Raw genomic sequence first — 13,138 nt, forward strand, 5'->3', positions numbered from 1 at the left:
CCAGCTGTGACTGACACTAATTACAGCTCCTTTAACAGTCATTAACGTGCTGCGACAGCTGGCCCCGCCTCATGCCAGGGCTGCTCCCGAGCTGCAGGGGTGGCACGGGATGGGCGTTGGGATCCATTCCCTCCCAGAGCAGTCTGGGATGCTGTGGAATGAGGAGGGTTACGTGGGAACACCTTCACTCTGCTTTGGTCAGGATCCAATCCCTCGGTGCAATGAAGGTTATTCTGGGTGTGGCCAGTGCAGAACTGTCCTGCCCCAGCTCCAGCCTTTCCTCAGCTCCATTACCCTTTCTCCTCAGCTCCATTCTCTCTCTCCTCAGCTCCATTCCCCCTCTCTCCTCAGCTCCATTCCCCCTCTCTCTCCTCAGCTCCATTCCCTCTCTCCTCAGCTCCATTCCCCCTCTCCCCTCAGCTCCATTCCCCCTCTCTCTCCTCAGCTCCATTCCCTCTCTCTCCTCAGCTCCATTCCCTCTCTCTCCTCAGCTCCATTTCCATTTTCTCTCCTCAGCTCCATTCCCTCTCTCCCCTCAGCTCCATTACCCTTTCTCCTCAGCTCCATTACCCTTTCTCCTCAACTCCATTCCCTCTCTCTCCTCAGCTCCATTCCCTCTCTCTCCTCAGCTCCATTCCCTCTCTCTCCTCAGCTCCATTCCCCTCTCCCCTCAGCTCCATTCCCCCTCTCTCCTCAGCTCCATTCCCTCTCTCTCCTCAGCTCCATTCCCCTCTCCCCTCAGCTCCATTCCCTCTCTCTCCTCAGCTCCATTCCCTCTCTCTCTTCAGCTCCATTCCCTCTCTCTCCTCAGCTCCATTCCCTCTCTCTCCTCAGCTCCATTCCCTCTCTCTCCTCAGCTCCATTCCCTCTCCCCTCAGCTCCATTCCCCCTCTCTCTCCTCAGCTCCATTCCCCTCTCCCCTCAGCTCCATTCCCCCTCTCTCCCCTCAGCTCCATTCCCTCTCCCCTCAGCTCCATCCCCTCTCTCTCCTCAGCTCCATTCCCCCTCTCTCTCCTCAGCTCCATCCCCCTCTCTCTCCTCAGCTCCATTCCCTCTCTCCCCTCAGCTCCATTCCCCCCTCTCTCCTCAGCTCCATCCCCTCTCTCTCCTCAGCTCCATCCCCTCTCTCTCCTCAGCTCCATCCCCTCTCTCTCCTCAGCTCCATTCCCTTTCTCTCCTCAGCTCCATCCCCTCTCTCCCCTCAGCTCCATTCCCTCTCTCTCCTCAGCTCCATCCTCCCTCTCTCTCCTCAGCTCCATTTCCATTTTCTCTCCTCAGCTCCATTCCCCCTCTCCCCTCAGCTCCATTCCCTTTCTCTCCTCAGTTCCATCCCCTCCTGCCTTCCCACAGGAGAATTCCAGCAGCTCCAGCAGCTCTGATTTTGAACACAAGGAGCACGTGCACATGTAAAGACAAGCAAGGAAAGGAAAAGTGTGTTTTAATTAAAATTATTGACCCACAGCACATGATTTTTTCTTAAAAGAGATAAAGGCTCCTGTTTAGAAAGTTATTATTTACCTGGTGTTGGATTTCACTTCATTTTCAATAAAAAATCAAGAGAAGAAAGAGAAAAGAGAAGCTCTTAGGCAAATTTCTAACTTAATTAAAATAAATCTAAGCTCAACCAAGTTTTTGAGCCGAGCTGACGGGTGAGAAGAGAATGACCTGAGAGCAGTAGCAGGAAGCAGCCCCTGTGCCCCAAGCCCTGCAGGAGCAGGAGGAACACTGAGCTCTGCTGGGAGAACTGGGATCACATTCCCGGGGTGCCCACGGCTGCTCCCACACAGCTCCTGGCTCCAGGCATTGGCAGGAGAGCCCAGGCTGTGCCCAGCACACCCTGCACAGCCTGGGAGAGTCCCAGGAGCCAGGGCTGGAATTCCCAAAGGCAAAGCAAGAGCGGTTTGGTTTCCGTGTCCTCGTCCACAGCCATGTCCAGATCCAAGTTCCTTCTTGAGCCTCAAGGTTTATGCAAACTGCAGGAAGGAAAGGGAGGGATCATTGTGCTCTGCCCCTCTATCAGCCACACATTTAATTTTCATAAATTAAAGTCATGTTTTAGCATTAGATTCTCTTCATGCTGGCAAAGATAAACATGTGGAGTTACTGATGGTAATTTCTCCTTTTGTAAAAAAACCCAATATTCCCCCACCCAGTAAAAAGCCACACACACAAAAAGAGAAAACACAGGAACAAACCTTTCCTACCCTCTCTGAAACCCTGCCCTGACACACCTGAAGCCCACCCTGAGCCCTGAGTGAGCCTCCCTCAGCCTGACCTGAGCAGGGCCATTCCCATCTCTGCAACCCCTGGCACACCCCAGCTGCCCCTGAATCCCTGGGGAACTGTGCCTGGCACAGCCCAGCTGCCCCTGAATCCCTGGGGAACTGTGCCTGGCACAGCCCAGCTGCCCCTGAATCCCTGGGGAACTGTGCCTGGCACACCCCAGCTGCTCCTGAATCCCTGGGGAACTGTGCCTGGCACAGCCCAGCTGCCCCTGAATCCCTGGGGAACTGTGCCTGGCACACCCCAGCTGCTCCTGAATCCCTGGGGAACTGTGCCTGGCACACCCCAGCTGCCCCTGAATCCCTGGGGAACTGTGCCTGGCACACCCCAGCTGCCCCTGAATCCCTGGGGAACTGTGCCTGGCACAGCCCAGCTGCCCCTGAATCCCTGGGGAACTGTGCCTGGCACACTCCAGCTGCCCCTGAATCCCTGGGGAACTGTGCCTGGCACAGCCCAGCTGCTCCTGAATCCCTGGGGAACTGTGCCTGGCACAGCCCAGCTGCCCCTGAATCCCTGGGGAACTGTGCCTGGCACAGCCCAGCTGCCCCTGAATCCCTGGGGAACTGTGCCTGGCACACCCCAGCTGCCCCTGAATCCCTGGGGAACTGTGCCTGGCACACCCCAGCTGCTCCTGAATCCCTGGGGAACTGTGCCTGGCACAGCCCAGCTGCTCCTGAATCCCTGGGGAACTGTGTCTGGCAGGGCTGCAATCAGGGAACCTTTCCATGCCCAGCGCAGGGCCCATCAGGAGGAGCTGGAGGCTCAGCCCCTGGGCAAGGCTGGCTGGGGATCCTTGTTGGAGGGGAGCTCCCCACTCACCGCAGCCTCCAGGGCCCGGTCCAGGTCTGCCTTCAAATCCTCCTCATCCTCCAGCCCCACCGAGAGGCGGATCAAGGTGTCACTGATTCCCAGAGTTTTCCTTTCCTCCTCAGGCACTGAGGCGTGGGTCATGATGGCCCTGCAAGGACAAAAACCATCTTTATCCCAAGAATTTGGGACTTTTACTGGTAAAACCAGCCTGGCTGGTTCCCTGCCAGCACCCCCGGAATGGCAGCAGGCTCTGACACCTCCTCTGTGCCACCTGTGTGACCCCAGGGATGCAAAGAGCTCCTGGCAGCCGTTCCTGGAAATGGTGGGAATGCTGACAAGTCAGGGAGTTGCATCTCCAGGCTGTATTTCCAAGACACAAATGATTAACAAGAAGTGGATACTTTAAAATCTGGACCTGACGAAGGAGAAAATCCTGATCCTCTTCCTTCCAGAGCTGTTCTTTTATTCCACAGAAGCTCTGTAAGCTCTGCATGTGGGGAATGTGCAACCTCCAGTATAAAATCTCCTGGTTCCATTCCTGGTTCCTCAGATCCCTTCTCAAACTGTCCCAAAGGACTCTGGAGGGTTTATTCTCTCCAGCTACAGAGCACACAGGCAAGAAGGGATTTCCCCATGTGCCCAGTCACCGGCACCAGTTCCTTCCAGCTGCTGGAGGGGTTCAAGTTTTGCTGTGAAATCATGAAGTGAAATGATTTAACATTTAAATAGAGTCACTAATTTCCACGGACCTTTTCAAAAAGCAAACTAGTTTTGAGTAAAATAATGCAATTCCATGAAGATGCTGTTCTGAGCAGTTTAAAACGCCCCAGGAGGCCCTGCCAGGGACCAGAGGCAGCTGGGTGCACACAGTGACCCCGGGCATTCCTCAATCCAAGCTGCTCCTCATCCCAACACTGCAGCTTCTGGGATTGTCTTCATGGACGCCAGCTGTGCCTCAGCTCTCCAGGCAAAACTCCTCTGTCTCTGCACTCTCACAGAATTCCCTCCCTCTGGAATCTCCCCTGGCTTTGTGCTGCACAACTGTCCCTGAGTTTTGCTACAGGCAAACCAGCAAAACAGCGTTGGGGGCTGGGAAACTCTGGGAATTTTGTGGTGCTCTGCAGCTTTTTGAGGCTCTGAGGATGGGAGGATGAACTTACGGATGCTCTGCCAGGCTCTCGAAGCCACCCAGACTCTCAGCCAAGGCAAACACCTATGGCAGAAAGGGAAAGGAGTTATCAGGAGTGGGCTCAGGACACAAACACCTCCCGGGGCACAGGCAGAGTGAACACCTGGCCAAGCACCAGCACAGGCTGGGCCAAGGACCCAGCCAGGCACTCCCAGAGCCAGGGGCTCCCTCTGTGCCCCACGAGTGCCTTTCCCTCCTGAGGGCACCCTGCAATGTTCCAGCAGAGCTGCACCAGCCCCAGCTCCCCAGCCCTGCGGAAAGCCCTTTGCCAGAGCAGCTCCTGGGCTCAGCTGGACACGCCTCACCCTGGGAGCAAACAAGCAAACAAACAAACACTTCCAAGGGGCTGAGGCGTCCCTTCCTTCCCTCTCATTAACCCCATGGACAAATTATCCCTGATTTAGAGTGGGGCACAGCCAAAGGACTTGGCAAGAAAAGGCACTTCACCCTCCCCTCAGCAGGGCAATTTCAGCTCCCTCTGAGGGTGATTTTATTGCCTCTATTTTACCTTCAAGTTCCTGAGGAAGGCAGAGGCATTTTTGATGTTCCCTTTGATGTAGAAGGTGACCATCCCAGGACAGCCCGTGCACTGCCTCTTCATCACCTCGTGCTGAGGGTGGGAAGGCAGCCCTGGAATGGGGAGAGTTGGGAGAATTCCCCGTGAATTCCAGGGCACAGCTGGGCACCCAGCCCCAGTCACGGGGCACCGCAGCTCCCAAATCCCTGCCCACCCACCTGGGTAAATGACCTTCTCCACCCGGGGATGGGATTCCAGGAACCTGGCCACAGCCAGGCCGTTCTGGAAGTGCAGCTTCATCCGGATGTGCAGAGTCTTGAGCCCCCGGTTGCAGAGGAAGCAGTCAAAGGGGGAGGGGACAGCTCCCAGGGCTGTGGAAATGGGAACAGAATTCCAGAGAATTCCACAAATTCCACAGAATCCCACAGCAACGTTTGTGTTCTGCATTCAGCAAAGCCAAACACATCCTCATCTCCAGCATTTCTGAGGTTGGAACACGTGGGAGGACACCCGAGGCAATCTCTGTTCCTCATCTCCCACATTGGGGAGCCAATTAATGAGGCCAATTAACAGGCTCAGGCCTCAAGGGTTACATTCATTGGGCACAATGCACCTTCACTGCAGAGGGCAGAGCCATGGACAGGAATTTATTCCTGGCAATGAAGAGGCTGGAAAATTGCTGGAATCATCGGAGATAAGAAAATTCTGCACTGGGCACATCCTGATGGGTGAGGGAGTTCCAAACCCCCCAGACTGCAGGGGGCACCTCAGTGGGTTCAGGATGGGCCCCAGTGCTCTGCTGAGCGCTTGGGAAGTGGAGATCAACGTCTCTCATTTTATTGTCCTTTTACTTGTTGGAGGTTTTTTTAAATTGAACTTTTTTCAGTTCTGCCCATTAAAGTCACATTCCCAGGCAGATTTCCCACTCGCGTGCATGCCCACCCTCCCCAGCAGGAGCTGTGGATGTGAACAGGATTCCTGTCAGGAATTCCCTGTCTGGACTTACAGTTCTGCAGGAATTTGAGCCTCTCATAGAGATCATCCCGGTTTACAGAGACCAGGCCCATGAGGACATCGCTGTGCCCTACAAATGACAGGGGACAAGAATGGGATCAGCCACTCCAGGCTCCTGCCACAAGCCCCCAAGTGTAAATAAAACCCCCGGGACACCTCCCACCATCCCAGGCTGCTCCAAGCCCCAGTGTCCAACCTGGCCAGGGATCCAGGGGCCTCCCCTCCCTCCCAGCCAGGAATTCCTTCCCAATCTCCCTCCATCCCTGCCCCAAGGATGTGCTGAACTCTCAGACTCACCATTCATGTATTTGGTTGCAGAAGACATACAGATATCAGCCCCCAGGGACAAAGGACGCTGAAAGGAAAGGAAAATAACGTCATAATTCAAGTTTGGCTGCACTCGGGTTCATTCCCAGCCATTCCAAAGGGCTCTGAGCTCACACAGGAAAAACGAGTGGAGAAACAAACACAAAAACCTGAGGGTGACAACAGAACATGTGCTAAAAGCAGCAGTACAGGGAAGCACTCTGAATTCAAGGTAAGCACAAGAAAATGGGATTTAAAAGCACTGCTCCAACTCCCACAGGCTCCAGGGAGAGAAGAGACTGAGCACATCCAACAGCCACTGCAGAGCTGGGAAAAAATGGCTCTACTGCTCGGCTGAGGCAGGGACAAATCCTGGCATTGACCCCACAAAGTGCATTTCCATGGGAAAGGAAGGACTCAGACCGCAAAGCAAAAGAACTGCTTTGCTTTCCAGGTGCTGCAGATCCTGCCCTGGAGGAGCTGAGAACACGAGGAAAGGAGGTTCCTTTGGCAGCTCCCTCTCCCCTCAGCTCCCAGCTCTCTGCCCAGGAGCCTCATGAAGTGAGACAAACCAGGAGGTGGATGGGCAAGAGGTGCTGAGCAGTGCCAGGTTTTTAATCAATCACTAATTAGGGCACTTTGCACATGGTATCAGCACATTCTAAAGAGTGAGGGGCATCACTGTTAAAATGGAACAAAGCGGGCAGATGCAAAAACTGCTGCTGCCACATTAACACAGACTCCCACCCAGGGAATGTGGAGATGCCCAGCCAGGACCATCGTGGAAAAGGCCTTTTACACTCAGTATTGATGGACAGATCACCGTAAAATTCTCCTTTTCCTCGCCCAGTGTGGTACCTCACCTACTGCTCCCACCAATTAATCATTAGCACTGGCTTTCCCTCCACACCAGGCTGCTCCCGACACATTAACCAGCACCCTGTGTTCTTCCACACAGCCCTTTCCGGAGGAAATTGGGAATTCTGAAGTGAATAACACATTGCAGGGCAAATCCCCAAGCCTCTGCTACGCCCCAGGCCAACTGCAGAGCTGCTTGAGTTAAGCATTAAGACTTTCTGAGGAGTTCTCTTAATTCAGCAAGATCACAGGACTGATCCTGAACAAAACCAGGCACTTTGCACTCTGCAAAAGGGGTGACTTTAAACCTACACCACCAGGGCTTAGCTTGGGCTCCTGGGAAATAGATCTGATATAATCCCTTTCCGATCCCTTTCCCAATCTACCTGCCCTGGGGCAGGTGACACACCTGGAAGTAGGCAGACATGAAGCTGTTGTCCACAGCCAGCAGCACCCCCGGGTGCCTGCGCACGATGTCTGCGCAGGCTTTGATGTCGATCACCTTCAGCGTGGGGTTCGTGGGGGTCTCGAGCCAAACCAGCTGCACAAACCCAAAAACACTGCAGGTCAGAGTTGCCAGTGCTGGGCTGAGTCCCAGGGGCTCTGGGGGTTCAGTGGTGGCAGCTCCCCGTGGGGTTTGTGCAGTGGGGACGGGCAGTGGCCCTGCCAGAGCCAGGGGAGGCTCCGGCTGGTTCCTCCAGGCTCAGGGAGGTTTCCCTGGGCTGGGCTTGTGCCACCCCAGTGCATCCCAGCTGGAGAAGGCCTCACACAGCCAGGACACAGCCTTTCCCAAAGCCTTTCCCAGCACACTTCCCTTCCCCTGGAGCAGGGGATCACCCAGCAGTGCCACGGAGCACCCCCGGCTCCGCGCTCGGCGTTCCCTCTGCTCTTCCTCACCTTTTCCCTTTTCTTTCCTCCCTCTCCAGGGCTTTCTGCTCTTCTTAGGATGCTTTCCATGAGGCAGCACCGTGGGATATGGTGGACCCAGCTGTGCCCCAAGCTGCCCCCCTCAGCTCCACACACCCCCAAACCCAACAGAAGCAAGGATAAAACAATTTAACATCCCTTTAAAATCCATTTCCCTCTCCCCTACCTTGGTCTCTGGTGTAATTGCAGCTTCCAGGCATTTTGGTTTTGTGCAGTCAACAAAAATTACTTTCAAATTATTTTCTGAGGCTACTTTCTGGAAATATCTGTTTGTGCCTAAAAAAACCCAAAAATCACAAAATGAAACAACTTCTGTAATGTTCATTCCCTGCTCTCCAGCCTCCTGCACCATGCAGGGACAGTCAGGAGGGCACAGCTTTATGCTGCACACCAGAAATGGCACATTTATATCTTCCTTATTTATACAAAGTTTAAAGATTGTTGTGGGTTTAATGATCATGAGATAGCAATAATGGGAATATGGGATCAGAGTGATTTAGGAAGTACTTGAAATCAATGTGGGGTTTATGATCAGGAAATTAAACAGAGAAGAATGAAGGGGAAAGCTCCAGCTACTGTTTTCCATCACTCCAATAAAAATGATTCCTTCCTGTCCTTGAAGCCTTTCCCTGGGAAGATCAGGATAATCCAGCAGCAACAGGGGATCAGTGGATGTGCAGCACTCACTACCAGGAAACACTGCCTGCATTAAAAATTTATGGATCTGGCCCGTTTGCCAAGGTGACCCCCAGGGACTCAGTTTTCCATCTGAGCATGAAGGGATGGAACAGGGAGGTGGATTCTGCGAGCTGAAGGAAACATCTGAGTGATGTTTGGGTGGTTCTTTTGTGAGAAACCCTTTCTTTATAACAAACCAAGGCAGAGGAGGAATGAAATTCACCCCTGCAGAAAACAGCCCAGGCTGAGGCTGTAAAGCAAATGGGCTTTGCCTGACAGACCCACCCTGAGCCCCTCTGAATGAGGAACTGAGCCCCTGCTCTGCCTTAATGACTCTCGTTAATTGAGTGGTGGAGGGAGGGCTGGCAGTGAGAGGAGCAGAGATTCCTGCTGTCTCCAGGTTCCAGCTGCACTTTGGAGGAGGTCTCCTGGCAGGGCAGAACTGTGATATGAAAAGGAAATGTGTGTGTGTGTTGTATGTGCACAAGAACAGGGAACTCACTGGCCAACCGTCACCATTCCCAGGGAGGGGAAAGGGGATTCCTTTCATTTTCCAGCTCTTGCTTGGGAAAGGCCACCAGTGGCTGGGCTCTGTAACCTGCCCTGAACTGGATCTGATCCTCCCAGGCTGGATTTGTGTGCCACAGCCCTGGAGCAGGGACAGCTCTGCTGATCAGTGACACAGGTCACCCAGCAAGGACACCAATGTCACACCAGGGACAGCCAGGCTGTCCTGGGAGCTGCAGTGAGCTCACCCTGCTGAAGGACTCTGGCAGAGCTGGGTGCACTCTGCCACTGGGCAGTTGTGAGGAAGAGAGGATGGATAAAAACAGGCTTCAAAGGGGAAATTCAGAGTTCCTGAGAGCCACAGACAGGTTTGATCCCCTGCACAAAGAAGGCTGAAGCCACAGAATGCTGTACCCACCTCCATAGACATCATCCATGCAGATAACTGTGTCCCCTGTCTTCAGCAGGTGACAGATGTTCAAAAGAGCTGCTAAGCCAGAGGAATAAGCCAAGCCTGGAGGAGAAAGGATCATCAGTGTTTGATGTGACACAACAAGTCAGACTTGCCTTGGCCTTCCTCGCTTTGTCTCTGAAAAGAACCTGTTCTGTCACTGCCTCACTGGGAACGCGGAGCCAGTGGAAGCAGGAGATGGATGTGCACAGCACGGAACCAGCACGGACACTGGGACAGACCGGGACAGGACTGGGACAGGACTGGGACCAGGGGCTGCCTGCTCCCACTGCCTCCGGTGCTGCTGCACAAGGATGGATCCAGCTCAGCCCAGGCATCAGCCACAGTGAGGAAGCAGGAGAGACACCCAGGGATGGAGCTGGAATTTCCTGAACCAGAAGTGTTGGGCTCTTCCCCACCTTGGAGCTGCTCCTGCCCACAGCCAACAGCCAGAGCCGTGGTCACAGATCCATGGAATGGTTTGGGATGGAGGGACCCCAAAGCTCACCCAGTGCCACCCCTGGCCATGGGCAGGGCCACCTCCCCCTGTCCCAGGCTGCCCCAAGCCCCGTCCAGCCCATGAGGTGCTCACAGTATTTGGCTCCATCGAGGGCGGCCACGGCCTTTTCCAGGCAATCTCGAGTGGGGTTCCCAGACCGGATGTAATCGTAACCCTGAGGTGGGAATAAGAAACAAACATCAGAGAGGGCACTGGGAAAGTCTGGGATAACAGCAGTTCTAGGTTCCTTAAAAAGCCCTGGTTGAGGGCATCCAGCTCCTCCCAGAGCAGCAGGAGGGTGTCCTGGCTCAACATCCAGCTGGGCATCCCTGCCAGAGAAAGGGGCCTGGGGTGCACTGGGGCAAGGAGCCACATTCTCCTGCTTCTCCCCACACATCCATCTGTGGCCACTGTGGGAGAAAGGGCTTGGGCAGCACAGTCCAAGCATCCCCAGAACGCCAGGCTGGGGCAGGCTGGAAGGGACCACGAGGGTGCCCTGCTCCCACTCCCTGCTCAGCAGGGCCATCCCAGAGCACAGGTCACGGGATCGTGTCCAGACAGTTCTGGGTATCTCCAGTGAGGGAGACTCCTCAAGCCTTTCTGGAGGCAATTCTCAGGAAAAACGTGTGTCCATCACACCCACACGGTTCATAGTGCCACAACTTTTATGCAAATTCTGGGGAAATTTAATGAGGAAAATACCACTCATGCATGCACAGATGCAGTTGTTACCAAGAGAACCTGCTGAGCACCCTGGGATTTGCCTGCTTTTAGGATTTCTCTTTAATGTCAACTTCCTCATAGTCAGGAATCCTGCAGATCGCTCTGGCAGAGCTCCCGGCAAGAGCATGGATCCTGTCATCAGGATGTGGATACAGCAGCGTGAGTCCTCCTGAGGGCCTCCTCAGCACAGCTGGGATTCTGTGTGGAATGAGGAATTACAAGGCAAATTCCTCCTGCCCGACCAGCACAGCGCGAGTTTGGAGCAGGTGCTGATTTAGGAGTGACAGCTTTGTGCCACGTCCCGTCAAACCTTTCCAGCACTTTCTACAGGGCATCCACAAATTCCTTAGGAAATATTCCCTCGGTTTGGAAGCAAAACCGAAGGAGGCTCTTACACAAAATATGTGTAGTGGAACAGGGATTCTGCCCGGGCCCTGCGGCGGGTGCAGGGCCGGGAGAGCCTCCCAGATTTCCGGCTCCGGGCAGCCCCTGGAGCAGCATTCCTGCGAGCCTGGGGGCACTGGGCGCTCCCTGCTCCCCTTCCCCCGCCTTTCACACGGGAGTCATCCCAGCCTCATCCCAACCGCTCCGGATCGCCGCCCGCTGCGGGAACACGGAGCGCCAGGCTGGCTCAGGCTGGAAGGGACCACGGCGGCTCCTCGGCTCCCGTCGCTGCTCAGCAGGGCCAGCCCGGAGCACAGGGCACGGCATCGCGGGCAGGCGGCTCTGCAGTGGCCCCATGAGGAGCCTCCACCGCCTCCCCGGGCGAGAGCCCCGCTCCCGGCCGGACGAGATGCTCGCGTCGGCCCAGGAGCTGCCACGAGGGGAAACATCCGCGCCGGGAGCTGCCTGCCCTGCCCAGGACCTGCCGCCTTCCGTTCCCCCGGCCGCGACACGCCGGATGCTCGTGGCCTCCCGGCTGTGCCCAGGCCCGGAGGCGGGCTCGCTGTCCCTGTGGGTGACTCAGAACCCCGTGCGGGGCTCGGTGCCCCGGCGGCGGCCGCACTCACCGTGTGCTCGCCGGGCGCCTGCTGCTTGAAGGTGGTGGAGAGCGAGATGGGCGGCACCACGGCCCCGGAGCGCCACTGCTCGGGCTCCTGGCCGGCGTGGATGGCGCTGGTGGCGAAGTGCTCGAAGGGCGGCAGGAAGCCCGGCGTGCCCCGCTCTGCCATGGCCGCGGCTCTGCGGGACCGGCCCTCAGCGCCGGGGGCTCGGCGGGGCGGGGCCCTCGCGCCCTCCCATTGGCTGCCGGCGGGGCGGGGCCCGCCCTGCACAGCCAGCGCCCGCCCGCTGGGGGGCGCCGTGCGCTGCGGGGCCGCTCCCGGGGCCGCTCCCGGGCAGGAACCGGGACTCGTCCACAGGCGGGCAGCGTGCGGACAACCCCAGCGCTGGGAGTAACCCCACGCGGCGCAGCCTGGGCCGACCTGCTGCAGCAGCTCTGGGGGAAGGACCTGGGGCCGACCTGCTGCAGCAGCTCTGGGGGAAGGACCTGGGGCCGACCTGCTGCAGCAGCTCTGGGGGAAGGACCTGGGGCCGACCTGCTGCAGCAGCTCTCGGGGAAGGACCTGGGGCTGCTGGGGACAACGAGCTGTCCTGGCCAGCAGTGCCCGTGGGATCCTGAGGGACAACGAGCTGTCCTGGCCAGCAGTGCCCGGTGGGATCCTGAGGGACAACGAGCTGTCCTGGCCAGCAGTGCCGGTGGGATCCTGAGGGACAACGAGCTGTCCTGGCCAGCAGTGCCGGTGGGATCCTGAGGGACAACGAGCTGTCCTGGCCAGCAGTGCCCGTGGGATCCTGAGGGACAACGAGCTGTCCTGGCCAGCAGTGCCCGGTGGGATCCTGGGATGCATTGGGAAGAACATTCCCAGCAGGTCAGGGGTGATCCTGCCCTGTGCCCAGCCCTGGAGGAACCTCTGGGTGCTGTGTCCAGCTCTGGATCCTCAGCACAGCAGGGACAGGAGCTCCTGGAGCTGAGCAAGGGCCTGGAGCATCTCGGTGCCCAGGAAAGGCTGAGGGAACTGGGGCTGCTCAGCCTGGAGAGGAGCCCCAGTGAGAGGGGCCTCAGTCCTGGGTGTCCCAGTCTGTCCCTGTGTGTCCCTGGGTGTCCCTGTGTGTCCCTGTGTGTCCCAGTCTGTCCCTGTGTGTCCCTGTGTGTCCCTGGGTGCCCCTGGGTGTCCCAGTCTGTCCCTGGGTGTCCTTGGGTGTCCCAGAGTGTCCCAGAGCCACGGGCAGGGACTGAGCCCAGCAATTCCCCTGCACACGAGGCAGAGCTTCTGCCCTGGGCAGTGCCCGGCCCTGAGCAGTCTGTGCAGAGAGGTTGTGGACTCTCCTCTCTGGGAATATTCCAGAACCATTGGGACACAATCCTGTGCTCGG

At 56.7% G+C, this 13,138-nt stretch overlaps 1 protein-coding gene across 1 annotated transcript; it reads right to left on the minus strand.

Annotated features, from left to right (window-relative positions):
- Positions 1-1,421: 1,421 nt before the first annotated feature.
- Positions 1,422-11,968, minus strand: LOC137478863 (cystathionine gamma-lyase-like). Its single transcript, XM_068198977.1, has 12 exons — positions 11,773-11,968; positions 10,133-10,214; positions 9,508-9,603; positions 8,071-8,180; positions 7,387-7,518; positions 6,111-6,168; positions 5,806-5,883; positions 5,018-5,170; positions 4,791-4,912; positions 4,254-4,306; positions 3,103-3,241; positions 1,422-1,973 (listed from the first exon to the last, which is right to left on the minus strand). The coding sequence occupies exons 1-12, from the start codon at positions 11,932-11,934 to the stop codon at positions 1,965-1,967; spliced, it is 1,194 nt and encodes a 397-aa protein (XP_068055078.1). The 5' UTR covers positions 11,935-11,968; the 3' UTR covers positions 1,422-1,964.
- Between the last annotated feature and the right edge of the window lie 1,170 nt (positions 11,969-13,138).

Source organism: Anomalospiza imberbis, chromosome 9 (genome assembly GCF_031753505.1).
Source record: "Anomalospiza imberbis isolate Cuckoo-Finch-1a 21T00152 chromosome 9, ASM3175350v1, whole genome shotgun sequence".
In the NCBI taxonomy this organism is placed as follows: Eukaryota; Metazoa; Chordata; class Aves; order Passeriformes; family Viduidae; genus Anomalospiza; species Anomalospiza imberbis.